At 38.0% G+C, this 15258-nt stretch overlaps 1 protein-coding gene across 5 annotated transcripts in view; it reads left to right on the top strand.

Annotated features, from left to right (window-relative positions):
* The window catches only part of Zbtb44 (zinc finger and BTB domain containing 44), a 51308-nt gene that overhangs the window by 20414 nt on the left and 15636 nt on the right, over window positions 1–15258 (top strand). For 4 of the 5 annotated variants that reach the window (XM_055601340.1, XM_055601339.1, XM_055601338.1 and 1 more), the window contains exon 2: window positions 9297–10370. The exons of the other annotated variant lie outside the window; for it this stretch is intronic. In XM_055601340.1, the coding sequence (XP_055457315.1) occupies window positions 9353–10370 (1018 nt within the window). In that variant the 5' untranslated portion in view covers window positions 9297–9352. The remainder of the gene's footprint in view (window positions 1–9296; window positions 10371–15258) is intronic. 5 annotated transcript variants of the gene reach the window in all.

Here is a 15258-nt window from a genome sequence, read left to right as displayed (position 1 = left end):
ACACACACACACACACACACACACACACACACACACACACACACACACGAGAAGCTGTAACTCTTAACTAGATTCACCACCTTAAAGAGAAATTTCTGCTCTTTGCTGGACAATAGAAAACGTGCCCTGAGGACAAGATCCACCCAAAGGCTCCAACTTGTGAAAATGCACATTTATTTGCTACAAAAGGAGAACCTGAAGTGAGCATGCAGCTGCTCACTTGAGCATCAACAGCTGCTTAAGAAACTGAACTTAAGGCCAAGTTCCATCTCAAATTAGCAGTAAAGATGTCGGGAGCAACATCCACGTGGTACTGATTTTACAGGCATGAAAGATTAAAGAGTGAGTGGATCATAGAAGCATGCTTCAGGGAACTGCTAAGGCTAAGCAATAGATGACAGGGTCAGAGGGCTTGAAGAGCCCGAGAGGCCTCTTCCGTCAAGGTGTGAAGGGGAAGCCTGAGTTATAGTAGTGACTCCACTATATTAAAGATGCCAGAACTTTAGGACATCTGAACAGAAGAAGAAAAGGGGAAAAAACTGCAGCTATGTAGTAGAGATTGCCTAAGAGAGAGGCTATAAGTGAGCTCCAGGCAACAGGACTGGAGAGGACTGGGGCTACCCAAGCTCTTTGGAACCCAAAGGAGCCTATAGATTTCAGATGCCTGACACAGAGCTACAGGATTTGATATTGCCCCCCCCCCAAACTTTAGTCTTGTTTTAGCTCAATCTTACCTTACTGCACTCCTATTCTTTTCTCTTCAAATAGGAATGTTTACTCTGTGCCATTGTGTATTGGAATTGTGTAACTTGTTTCATTTCTTAATGTCATAGGGGCTCACAGTTAAGAGCTTGCCTTGAGTCTCAGAAGAGCTTTGAATGCTGGATTTTTTAACATACTGTTGGAACTGGTATAAACTATTGGGACTTTGGAGTTAGAATCAATGCATTTTGCACATAGTCGTAAAGCTATGGGAGCCACAGTTGGAGCCATGGTTCCTCGTTTCATATTTTATCACAATAATGAGAAAAGTAACTACTATGATTCATTTGACTTATGGTTTCATTTAACTCAGAGGTTTCTGTTTATATTTTGTCAGAAACCTATTTATTAATGAGCTTGAGGTATTGAAGTCACCACTATTATTATTAGTTTGTCTTTACAGCGAGTATGTTTACAAAATTTGGGTACACCAATATTCAGTGCATACATGTTTAGAATTGTAATATCCTCTTTGTGGATTTTTCTCTTTGTCCATCATTGTGTTTATTTTATAGTATTTGCTTTCCTATTCATACTCTTAACTATTGTTCTGGCTATATTCTTCTCTGTTGTTTCCTGCATATGTTTATTTTTCTGTTCTGTGTGAAGGATTCCTTCAAGTATGTGTCTTAGTCACAGATTCCCTTAGCTTTTTGTCATAGAAAGTTTTTCTTTCTCCTTTGGTTATGACAGATAGTATTACTGGTTATAGCCTACATTGACAGTTGCTCTCAAGTTTGAAATACATCTCATCATTTCAAACCCTCCTGGCTTTTAAAGCTTTTTGTTGAGAAATCTGTTATTTTGGTGGGCCTGCCTATTGCGTAACTTGTTTCTCTCAATATCTTTTCTTTGTTATGTATATTTCATTGGTTAAGGATGATGTGAAGGGAAGACTTTTTAAAATTATATTTATGTTTGTATGTCTGTGGGGTCGGTGTGTACCATGAGTGCAGTTTCCTGTGGAGGCCAGAGGATGGTGTTAGATTTCCTGGAGCTGGAGTTACACATGTTGTGAGCTGCCTGATGGAGTACTAGGAACCAAACTTATGAAAATAGTATATCCCCTTAACTGCTCAGTCATTTCTTTAACCCCAAGGAGAGCTTTGGTTTTTGGTTTTTTTTGTTTGTTTTTTCACTGATCATTCTTTTTTTGCATCCGTTTCCCTAGTTTTGGGAACGTTTCTGCTACGATATTTGTTGAGAATGTTTTCAGTGCCTTCACACTGAAAATCTTCCATGATTCTTGGATTTGGTTTTTAATATCTTGTGTATCTTTAAAACATCATACTTTTTAGCCGGTCATGGTGGTACACAGCTTTAATCCCTTCTCTCCAGAGGAAGGATTTCTGAGTTCTAGGCCAGGTTGGTCTACAAAGCAAGTTCTAGGACAGTGAGGGATATATGGAGAAATCCTGTCTCAAAAACCAAAAAGAAATTGTCATTCATACTTTCTCACTAAGGCATCTTCTCTTGTTTTCATATATCCATTCTTCCACCTTGTCTTCAAGCTCGGGTTTCCTATCCTCTCCTTGATCCTGGTCTATTGGTGGGCTTTCCAAGGACCTTTTATTTTACTTAATAATATGTTTTTCATATCTAGTATTTCAGACCTCTTTAGTTCTGAAAAAAAAAAATTATTGACTTTGTCTTTTACATCTTGCATTGTCTTTCCTATTTCATTTAGGTGTTTGCTTTCTTTGAATTTCCTCAAAGATTTACTTCTGTGTTCTTTGATTTTTTTTTAATATAATTATATTTTATTGTTATTTGGTATTTCATCTAATTCATTCTCACTGGATGCTAATACCATGGGATTCATACTTTGAAGGGGAGTTTTATTTTCTTAGTTTTTCTTGTTATCATATTACTGTGTTAGGATTATTTCTTTGACTGGAATTTTTATTATCTGTATTCTTTGAATTGAAATGTTTGCAGTATTCAAGTGGGGCCAGATTGTGGAAGAGTTGAGATATATATGGTTCAGAAGTTACAGCCTTAATCCAAGAGCCCAGGGTATTTGGTGCTTCCTGTATATCTTCTCCCAGGACAGAATTTTAACTATAGGAACAACCACAGCTTCTGACTATTCCCATTATGCAATTGCCATACTAGCCAGGGGCAACAGTAGTCCTCCACCCCACCAACCCCCCTTTTCTTTTTCAACAGGTGGAGGGTAAAGGAACAAGGATAAGGATAGTATGTGTAATAGGATCACTGAGATTTGTAGCAGGAGAAAGGGTGAATTTGGGTATAGGGAAAAATAGGAATAAGTATTAGATCAACTTTGAAAAAAATCAAAATGGGGGAAAAGCTTGGAGAGGAATCTTAAGATACTGTTATGATCTACAGATTTTAGAGATCATTAAAACTAAGGAAGTTTTTAGTTCTGAGCCCAACTATAGACTGGACAGAACAATCGTAAAACCTAGCCAGGTAATTTTAAACTAAAGCAAAACTATTATGAGATATGCAAGAATGAAGTTTAAAATATTTTTAAAAGACAAGCGTAAGAATAATAAACCAAGAGGTAAAGTGTAATAATAGATTAAGTTTTTGTTGTTGTTGTTGTTGTTTTGCATCACTGTTCTTCCTTGGAGGATGAGTTTTGAGCCATGGGAGGTGTTCAGTTTGCAATTCCACTTCAAACTTACAAATCCAGATTTGGGTTGGGTACTATACCCAGGGAGTTTAGACCCAGTTAAGCTTTCAAGTGAGTTTTTGGCACAGCTGTACTGACTGGGTTGAATGTGTGAATCTCAGTTTCCTACTTGGTGCTCTGAGTGCTGTCAGAGCCAGGCATGAGCAAGGAGTTCTTGATGGCTTCAGGACCAGCCTTGTCAGAGTAACTCATTTCAGTCCCAGCTTCCACAACCAGGGCAGCTGTGTAGTGCTCAGGGTCCCAGCTAGCTTTTGATTCTACTATAACTCTTCCCTTGAGTGTTCTATAATGCTGGCCTGTGGAGTTGTGGGGGTCCAACTTCACAACATCAATAGACGGTTAGGCCTTGCTCATGCAGCTGACCCCACAGGGTTGCTATGTTTAAAGGAGAAACACTACCCAAACAGTTTCTACAGTGCTCGTTGGAGCCTGCCTCTTGGTTCAATCCAATTCTGATTCACAGTCACTCCTGCCTGCGTTCCATGGAGATCTCACCTAACCTAGCAAATTAATTCACAGGTACTGTCTCTTACAGGAATAAAGATTATTGAATTTGAACCTTTATGTGAAGAACAATGGTAATAATGTCTCATGTTTGAATGTGAAAGATGGTATTGATAGTTACCCATAGTCAAAAAAGATTTGTCTTTCTTTTATGTGTATATGTGTTTTGCTAACATATATGTATGTGTACCACATGCCTGCCTGGTGCGCAAAGAAGCCAGAAGAAGGCATTAGATCCCTTGAACTAGAGTTACAGATAGTTGTAAGCTGGGAACTGAACCTGTGTCCTCTCTAAGAATGAAAAGTGCTCTTAATTGTTGGGTCATTTGTCCAGTCCAGAATGAATCTTGTAGACAGGGATATGAGAACACAAATCTAACAATCTGTAACTAGAGGGTGTATGTGTGTGTGTGTGTGTGTGTGTGTGTGTGTGTGTGTTTAGACCATGCTCTTACTCTTTTTTGGTAATTTTGTAGTACCTAGTGGATTAAGTTACGATAACAAAGGAAGGTCGGGAAATCCTACAATGAATGAAAAAAGTTCAGGCCAGATATTCAAAGTCATAGTCTAAGCAAAGGAAATAATTAACACCCAGATGGAAATATAGAGGTTCTTACACACTGATCTAGGAGAGGAACAAGAAAAGCTAAATGAAGAATTGTTTAAATTTTAAACACCATAGTCACAGCAGTTTTTATTTTTTATTATTGTGTTATTTCATACATGTGGCCATACTACCTTCATGTATGTGTGTGCACTAAATGCATGCCAGGAGGCCAGAAAAGGACAGCTGATCCTCTCAGACTGGAGTTACTGAAAATGTGAGCTGTCATATGGGTGCTGGTGACCAAATCCAGTCTTCTGGAAGAGCAGCCAGTGAATATAACGGCTGAACCAATGCTTCAGCCCACCCAGTAGTTTTTAAATACAAGGTTAAATTTCTTGGAATTAACTTTTTTAATTTTTTAATTAATTTCTGTAATTAACTTTTAGAATTTCTTCCCTGGAAGATATTTGTTCCAGGCTAGAGTCAGGGCATTCTCAATAGGCTACTAGGTGGGCAAACTACTAAGGTATTTAGAGTAATGCCCAAGCAGTCTCTTTGGATTTAAAAACCTTCCCTGTTCTTTCAGACACATGGGCATTTTATCTTTTTGAAGAGGAGCAGGTCACCTGTAGATTGGTTGGTATGGTATGAAAGGTTAGCTTGAGTTGAGATAGATCTGATACAGAACTCCTGCGAGCCTAGCTGCAGTGAGAGTGGTTCAAATAACCCTTCCCTTGGTTAAAAAATTTGTTTGTTCTTTTAGGTCCTTTAGGAAGAAATAATCTCCAGGTTTGGTTTTAAAATCTAGGGTGAGATGAGGGGGAGGGTGTCAGGAAATGTTGACCAGCTTAGAACCCTAATCAGGCTTCTAGGAATCAAGCTGTGAAGATCAAGCAGGTGGTTTCCTTAGGGTTTGGTATACCAGTGTTGAGGAGAATAAGCATGTGGTAAGATAACTTGAAAAGGCTTAAGCATTAAGCTTGTTATCTTTGTTTCCTTTCCTGGTACTATGACAAACTACTATTACAAAAGCAACTTAAGGGACAAAGGGTTTGTTCTAGCTAACAGTTCAAGGGTGTCGTCTATCATGACAGAGAAGGTAAGGGGGCAGGAGCTAGAAACAGCTAGTAACACACCACCCACAATCAGGAGTCAGACAGCAAAGAGTATACATGCTGTTGCCCAGTGTCCTTTCTTCATTTATTTGTACAGTCCCAACCACCAGGGAATGTCATCTCCCACAATGATCGGGACTTCTCACCTCTGCGGCCAAAACATTTTCCCACAAGCATGCCCAAAGCCCCATCTCCTAAGTGATTTTATGTTCTCTCGAGCTGACAGCACAGGCCTTGAGAATGTCTCTAAATCTTTTTTTTTTTTTAAGAGAGAGAGAGAGAGAGAGAGAGAAGAAAGAGGCATTGATTTGGGGCCCCTCTTGTTGAAACTGCAAAGATGATTTGATAAGGTGTTTTTAAGATAAAATAGATTTCAGTTTTTCCTGAAGACTGAGGGTGATACACAGGGTGGAGAATAAAGCTGATAAAACAAAGCTTTGTGAGACTTGTTGGATTATTTTGGAAACAAAGGCTACATACCTTTATCACTTTGGAGAGAAGTTTTAGGTAGAGGACAGTTCTGTGGATTATCTCTTGTAAGAATACTTAGTTGATTTCTGAAACATTTTTTGTTTGGGTGGAAAAAACTTATAGGCAGCACCAAAAAGTATCAATAACATTGAATAAACATGTTTTATTTAGTTATGAGTGAAATGTATTTGCCAATTCTGTTCAGATAAGAATCTACTTAACAGAATGCGTAAGGAGGAGGTTAGCCTGAACACTGACAGGTGTGCAGATAGATAGAACAGTTTTTATTTGAAGATTTATAATTTAATTCCTGGTTTGAGAAATGGATAAAGGGAATACAGAGATTGTGAAGGGGTTTACACCCTATGTATTATGTAGTCTGATAAATGTTCCCTTTGTTGAGTGGAAGGAAGGATATGTCTTCCTTGTAAGGAAAGCCAGAATCATTCTTTATTAGCTTCTTTCCCTATTGATTCCTCTATTTCTTTTAGTCATACTCAGGAATATGAATAGCTATCCAGGACTCATGGCTGGGAAAAGGGCAGGTTTCCTTTTTCTTTTTAAAGCCATCCTGTTATTTGCAGTGTTTCTAATGCTGGAGTCTTGGTGTGCTGTGCAGTAGATAACTGTAGTCTGGCTTGGAGTTTGGACATCCTCAGTTAAAAGTCCTCCTCTAGATTGCTGCATGTGAGTGCAAGATATGGAAGACATGTTAGGAGTCAGTACAGATGTTAAGTCTTACTTTTTCCAGGATAAGAGCTCTGGTAAAGGCAGTGTGTGTTATGGACAGAAGTTGTTTGAGGGTCTGTATATATCTATACAAACTAAAAACCTGTGACCACACACAACATGTATGAGATGGTCTATAACAGCATATTCTTAATCAAAAGATAGAAACAGACTGAAGAGATAACTCAGTGCTAAAGTACTAGTACAAATATGAGGATCTGTCATCTCAGAGTTGAGGACACAGAAACAGGAGGATCCCAGAGAGTTAATTGTAGTTTTTGACTAGGATTGGGAGAGAGACTACTACTGTTTCAACTACTGAATTTCTCTGTTGCTAGTTACTATCTGAAACATGTTTTTGATTATCCTCAGAACTCTGTGACATAGGTTTTATTATCCCTGTTTTACTGCTGCAGAACTTAAAGTAGAAAGGTTAAAGTTCATAGCACTATATGCATGACATAATCAAGATGCCAATCCAGTGTTCTGGTTCCGTTCTATGCCTTTAACCACTGCACTCTTGTTTTTATGTATTGTTGGAAAAGAGTGGTGCATTTCCTCATCTTGGCTGTTCTTTAAGTTAGAATCATGTCCAAGTATGATAAAGAGAAAACATGCATTTGCTTTTAAAGTTAGGCCATCGAAAGTGATGGCTGTGATTGGGATTGTGTGGTTGAGGACAGTCACTATTTTGTCCTTTTAGGAAATAAGAAAAGAATTGAATGGAGCTTGGAATACAGAACATACTGATCATTGGCAAAATTCCTTTTCTAATTTCTAGCTCTTTGATTGTGGAAGATGGGGGTAAGACCAGGTTGGAAAAGTTTTTCACATGCAGGTAACCTTGTACTTAGTTGGAAGATGGATAACAGTGTCAGAGTCTCCACCAAAATCATGTTTGAAGTGGTCTCATTTTAGCATTCTGTTGCACATTTCCCAAATATGATGTTTAATTTCTTGTTTTTCAATATCTGTGTGTTCATGCAAATGGTCCCTGGGTCATGAATGTCATTTGCTCTGAAGGCATGCTTCTGCTCTCAACCACATAACTGAAATCAAAGCAGTCACTCTTGATGGCCCAGATTTAAAAGCAGTGGCCACTTTACTGACATACAGCAGTGAACAACATATTCTATATGTAGCCTTCCTGTTTGTTGAGAGAAAAATTATCAAATCCACTAAATTATTTTCTGCCTAGATCAATCCTAACTGTATTATCTCTTTGTGATTACTTTGGATTTTTGTTTGTTTTTTAAGTTTGTGTTTACGATTTTTGTTATTGTTTTTGTTTTGAATTTTTTGAGACAGAGTCTTGCTCTATATCCCTAGTAGGCCTGGAACTTATCATGTAGGTCAGACTGGCCTTGAACTTGTGGTAATTTTCCTAATACTACTGCTTCCAAAATGCTAGGATTACAGGCATGTACTACTGTGTCTGCCTGTAATTACTTGTATTTAATAGTATGTGGAACAGGGTTTCTCTGGTTGTTGTCTTTAATGGTCTTGCTGACTTTCTTCTCCTTTGGAGGATCTAAGCAACACTTTAGTCCGTATAACAGGATGAGTGTTCCTGGATCAGGTTCCAAATTGGTCAAGGTCATTATTTCTATGGCATCAGCTCTCTTTACCTTCTTAGCACAGGATTCATTTCATGTTACCATTTATCATGATGTCGGTTTTGTCTCCTCTCATATTATTAAGACTTTTTAAAAATCTTGAAATCTTTTCTTTTTCCCCCCTCTCCTTTTTCCCCTATACATTTATCTGAATAAAACATGAGATAAAATTATTATATAATGTTTGCCTGACATTATTTGCTGTGTGGTAGCAGGGATAATTATATACTTACTGGTCAAAGTAAGTATCTTTGACAGTCAAAAGATTATCATGTGCTAAATATTTACAATAGTTTCTGGCACATAAAGTACTCTGTAATTGTCATTTAACTGTTTTAAAATGTTCATGCAGGGCATAGTGGTGCATGACTTTTAATCCAGCCCTCAGGGAAGTGGAGGCAGGCCGGTCGCCATGAGGTCAAGTCCAGACTTTACAAAGCAAGGCTGCACAGAGAAACCCTGTCTTGAAAAACAAAAGCAAAACAACAAAATGCCGCTCATTAACATGGTAATTTATAGACCACTGGTTGATGGTTTAGAGAATGTATTTTTATTGTTTGTTTATTAATTTTATTTATTTGACAAAGGATCTTACCCTATTGCCCAAGCTGGCCTCAAACTTACTGTATAGCACAGGTGGTCCTTGAGCTTGTCAGGGCCGTCTCCTGCCTCAGCCTCCATAGTATTAGGATTATAGGAATCTGATACCACAACAGACCAGAAAATATATTTTCATATGTTCCATACCTGAAGTTTTTCTCTCTTATTTTAGGCTATTTGGCACAGTGACTACAAGAAAATGGCATAAATAGTCCATTTCAACTATTAAGCTGTCATTTGATGTTTTGTTTTCTGTGTTTTTTGTTTTGTTTTGTTTGTTTGTTTTTTAGGATAATTCTGATTCATTGCATCCTTGAAGAGCATCCATAGAAGAGGGGGAAAAAAGATGGGTGTGAAAACATTTACTCACAGCTCCTCTTCCCACAGCCAGGAAATGCTGGGAAAACTAAATATGCTACGAAATGATGGACATTTTTGTGATATCACTATTCGTGTCCAGGACAAAATCTTCCGAGCTCACAAGGTGGTACTAGCAGCTTGCAGTGATTTCTTTCGAACCAAACTTGTGGGACAAACAGAGGATGAGAACAAAAATGTGTTGGATCTGCATCATGTTACAGTGACTGGTTTTATACCCCTTTTAGAATACGCTTACACGGCCACTCTGTCAATTAACACGGAAAATATTATTGATGTTCTAGCTGCAGCCAGCTATATGCAAATGTTTAGTGTTGCTAGTACCTGCTCAGAGTTCATGAAATCAAGTATTTTGTGGAATACACCTAATAGTCAACCAGAAAAGGGCCTAGATGCTGGACAAGAAAATAGTTCCAACTGCAATTTTACTTCTCGAGATGGGAGCATTTCTCCAGTGTCTTCAGAGTGCAGTGTTATGGAAAGGACCATTCCTGTCTGCCGAGAATCCCGGAGAAAACGCAAAAGCTACATTGTTATGTCTCCTGAGAGTCCTGTAAAATGTAGCACACAAACAAGTTCCCCCCAGGTATTGAATTCTTCAGCTTCCTATGCAGAAAATAGAAATCAGCCAGTTGACTCTTCTTTAGCTTTTCCATGGACTTTCCCTTTTGGAATTGATCGAAGGATTCAGCCTGAGAAAGGGAAGCAGGCAGAAAATACCCGGACTTTAGAAATGCCTGGCCCATCTGAGGCAGGTAGAAGAATGGCTGATTATGTGACTTGCGAGAGCACAAAAACTACCTTGCCTCTAGGTACAGAAGAAGATGTCCGGGTCAAAGTAGAAAGATTAAGTGATGAGGAGGTTCATGAGGAAGCATCCCAGCCTGTCAGTGCATCTCAGAGCTCATTGAGTGATCAGCAGACAGTGCCGGGAAGTGAACCAGTGCAAGAGGACCTTCTGATTAGTCCACAGTCTTCCTCTATAGGTATAATGTCTCGTATTTGTGGTTTTTATAGTCAATTGAAACATTTAAGTTTTTATTTCCTGTGCTTAGGAATCAATGGGGAGGGGGGAGTTAAGACAATAACTGAATCTATTTAATTATTTATTTATTTTGCAGCCGGGTCTTAATATATACCCGTGGCTGGCCTGGAATTTACAAAGGTCCACCTGCCTCTGCTTGCAGAGTAAAGGATTAAAGGTATGAGCCACTATGCCCAGCAGATGATTGGATTTTTTAAAAAAATATTATTAGCACTATAGGTTTTGTGTGTGTTTAACAAGTTACACATTGAAGAAGAACAAAATTCAACAGGATATAAGGGAGAAAGGCAGACAAAAAGTGTGAATTACCTTTTGTTTGTTTAAAGAGTCAGGGTCTTGCTTTGTGCTCCAGGGTGACCTTGAACTGGTGATCCTCGTGCCTCAGACTTCTGAGTAGTGGGTTAACTGGTATATATCACTACACCCAGCTTTTCCAATCCAAAAGGAAACAGGTTTTGAAAATCTAGTTAGAGAAGCCAAGCACAGTGATTTCGGTTGTAATCCCACCACTAAGAAAGCATAGACAGGAGAATACTAGCACACTGCCATCCTCAGCTGCATAGTCAGAGTCTAGGTTGTATGAGACCCTGTGTGTGTGATGAGGGAACTGCTAGTTGTTTTGTTCTTTATTAAAATGGGTAAGGGCATTTGTTGCCACATCTGAGAACCTATGTTTGACCCTGAAATCGCTGATAAAAAGAAAGATCTTGCGTGCTTTCATTCACACTCCCCTTCCCTTCCTTCCCCCTCCTCTCTCTCTCTCTCACACACACACACACACTGAATATATGAATGCAAAAATATTAAAATATTGACTGAAAATTTAAACAGGGTGCCAAACATGATACTATGTAAAGAGAAGACATTGTTCTTAAACATAGTGCTATGTAAGAAGACATCATTCTTACAACAAAGGAGACACTAGCCTAAATGAAGAAGCAGATATGTCAATATGTGACTACAAACAAAGAGTAAAGATCCTATGCTAGGCAAGTTAAAAGTCTTTATTACAGTAACCAGTGACTTAGTGCAACGTGATAAAGGAAGCAGGGATACTTGAATCAGTGGGGAATGAGTGGGAGGTCCAAAGGAGCTGGTAAGAACAAATTGTGGAGAGCCTTAAACACTTGTTCCATTCAACTGCAGGTAACACATCCCTTCAAATGGCATCTTATTTTTTAATTACGTGATATGTTCTAGAATAGGAGGTCTAGAATTGGTAGTGTGAATCTACAGTGTTAATGTTCAAGGCTCCTTGTATGTTTATAATTTACCATCTTTATCAGTTTAGCTGTAGGCTTATTTGCTTTGTGGTTATGAAATGTTCACTTCATCCTGAGCTTTGTGTTCCAGAAAGGGGTGATGCTTGTAATCAACGAGTGCACTATTAAGGTTTCCCAAGAGCTCTTTAAAAACCAGTATTAGTCTGTGCCACATGATCTTTCTTAGCCATAGAGACTCTGAGAAAATGATTATTTGTTGAGTACCTGATTACTTTGAACAGAATTAGAACCCGGAGTAGAGCTGGGTGTAGCAGCATGAGCCAACCCCAGTATCAGGGAGGCAGGTGCAAGCAGATGGATCTCTGTGAGTTTGAAGCCAGCCAGAGCTTAATAATAATAATAAGACCCTATCTCAAAAATATCAACAACAATAATAAAACATAGTAGATATTGAACATGCAACAAGCGTTGCTTACCACAGATAGGCTAATCTTGAAAATTTTAACATACGCAGATACTTTAGGAAAATTAGTTTGCTTTTGCTATTGTTATGCATGAGATTTGGCTCAGTAATCTGTTAGAGCAATTGCTCTAACAGATAAAAGATTAAAACCTTTAAAATTATAGTGAATCAATACAGCCTGGTAATATTGAGTATGTGAGAAGAATGGATTTAAGTATTCAGATGAAATAATTGTTTCTATTGTTGTATTCATTGATTCTAAGTAATGGGTTTTCATAGCATATTGTCTAAATCCAGATGAATCTTAAGGTTGATAATCAGTGAATTTTTTTGTTCTCAAGGGCACAAAATAAATAGAATTTTGTCATCTAAATGCAATATGAACATTGGTGGGAGAAGGTAGGAGCCTCATTTTTAAGAGTAATCTGCAAGATCAGTTGTGTGTAAATGTTGCTTGGATATGACCAAGCAGTGTCAGGCCACAAAGCAATCAAAAGGTGGGATTGGTGCTATTTACAGATTTGGGACTGTAGAAACTGTAGGAGAGCCAAAACCCTTGAGAGATTCCTATATTCAGGATTGAGAAGTGATTTAAAAAAAAAAAAAAAATCAATAGTGAACATCTCTCTAAAGAACATAACCGCTTTTTAAATTTCTTGTATTTTGACCCACTGTTGAGTTTCTAGGACTGCTACAAAGTACCACACACAAACTTGGTAATTTTTCAGTACAGATTTATTTTCTCACCATTCAGAAGGCTAAAACTCCATGTCAGAAGATCTTTGTACCCTTCAAAGGTTTGCAGGAAGAATCCTTACTTACCTCAACTTGATTATATTAATTATCTGAAAATTTAGAAATCTAAATATTTAAATATCTTGGTAACTACACTGGAATATTCATTCATTACTTCCAAGTATAGCTACTTAGTTCATATTTTGCCCTACAATCTTACTAAACATGGTTATATAGAGAAATTATGAAGATAAGCAGAGTTTGTACCTATGTAATTGTAGATTCTATAACACGAACATAGGACTATCTAACCTGAATATCATATACCCAAGTTGGATCTTTTTTCTGTCTTCATATCAAGTGCACTAACTACTATAAACCTATGGTACATCTACAGATTTCTACATTAAAACAAAGCCAAAAACAAAAAAAAAAAAAAAATAGTAAATTCCTAGGATATTACAGGTAGTCAATAAATGTTCTATTCTTGCTACTTTGTTCTCTGTATTTCAGAACAACATTTCTATGATCAGTTCATTTTATTTACTAATTCATGAAAGGAGATACCAAAGTGATGACTGATCAGTTTGATACCTAATAACATTCATTCTGAACTTCTGAAGTAGTAAAAATTTGACTGCCCATGAATTTTACTCAAGTGGAATTTTACCTATATTTTAGGTTCCCAGTTTGCCCAGTAAAAGGTTGTAAAGTCTTAACACTTTGAACATAGAATAAATAGAAGTAATAATTACAACAAAACTAAAAGGAAAAAAAATACTGCTAAATTGTGTCTTATTATCCAGAAAGTTGAGGCTGGGGCTAGAGACATGGTTCAGGGTTAGGAATGCTTCTGTTCTTAAAGGAATGGATTCATTTCTCTGAACCTACCAGGTAGCTCACAACTTCCTGCTAACTTTCAGCTCCAGGGGAACCAGTGCCCTCTTATGGACTCTGCAGTTACTGCATTCACATAATGCACACAAACGTAATTAAAAATAAGATAGGTTTTTTAATTAAATTTTTATTTTTTATATTAATTACAATTTATTCACTTTGTATCCCAGCTATAGACCCCTTCCTCCTCCCCTCCCAATTCCACCCTCCAAGCCCCTCTCTAAGTCCACTGATAGGGGAGGTCCTCCTCCCCTTCCATATGACCCTAGCCTATCAGTTCTCATCAGGACAGGCTGCATTGTCCTCCTCTGTGGCCTGGCAAGGCTGCTCCCCCTCCCCCTCAGGGGGGAGGTAAAATAAGATAGTTGTTTGTTTGTTTGTTTGTTTTTAACTTTTTTACATTTGTTTATGGCACATGTGGAGGCTAGAGGACAACCTGTGGGAGAGTCAGTTCTCTCTTATGCTTCTGGGACTGAAACTTGGGGTGTCTGCCTTGGTGGTCAGCTCCTTTACCCGCTGAGCCATGTTATCAGCCTAAAAAAATGTTTTAAATGGTCCATCAATTTGCAGAACATTTTAAGAATAAAGAACTTTCGATATGATGACTTAATTATTTATTTTAAAGTTTCAATTTTCTATATTCACCAAGGACAAATATGAATGACTTTAGATAAGCTGCAGTTCAGTGACATAGCAAAGGAATTCTGTACTCTAAAATTCCACCATTAAAAATCAAGTGGCTGAGGAATACTTGTCCTGCCTTACCCTGATATTCAAAGGCAAGTTTGCTCAGTCTTCTTTTCCAAAAACCTTACTTTGTAAAAAACCTTTCCAAAGGTGTTTTGGTGTTATTGAAAGTAGCTCTTTACCTGTTTGTGATAAGAGTTTAGGTAGCATACAGATCTTTTGAAGCATAAATCATGTCAACTTGTAAGACTTAATCCTGAAATTCAAAGTAAAATTCCCAATTGTAAATGGCTGCCTGTTAACTTAAACAGCAAAGGTCAGTCACTATTTTTGAGCTTCGCTCAGGAATTTACCCTCCAGGCAGGGGCAGTTTACATCTCAAAAAGGATTTCCAATCTTCACTGTTATCAAAGAGCTTTAATGGAAATAGAGTCTCTTAGACTCCGTTTAGACCAATTTAGTGAACAGTTCACTTCATTGGTCCTTTGCAAGGAGAGAAATTACACCACAATGCTTTTAGGATTTGGTTGTTATCATCTTGTTTGTGGTTTTTTTGTTTTGTTTTGGTTTTGGTTTTGTTTTGTTGGTTTTGTTTGGGGGTTTGTTTTTGATTTTTCAAAACAGGGTTTCTCTGTAAAGCTTTGGCTGTCCTGGAACTCAATCTGTAAACCAGGCTGGCCACAAACTCACAGAAATCTGCCTGCCTCTGCCTCCCTCTGCCTCCCAAGTGCTGGGGTCGGGGTGAGGGATCATAAGCCTGACCCCCTGTACTCTGCTTTTGGTTTGGTTTGGTTTGGTTTGGTTTGGTTTGGTTTGGTTTGGTT

This window comes from Psammomys obesus, unplaced genomic scaffold (assembly GCF_907164565.1).
Source record: "Psammomys obesus unplaced genomic scaffold, mPsaObe1.curated_primary_1811, whole genome shotgun sequence".
In the NCBI taxonomy this organism is placed as follows: Eukaryota; Metazoa; Chordata; class Mammalia; order Rodentia; family Muridae; genus Psammomys; species Psammomys obesus.
The sequence above is the reverse complement of the archived record's forward strand: the minus strand, read 5'-3'. Positions and strand labels throughout refer to the sequence as shown.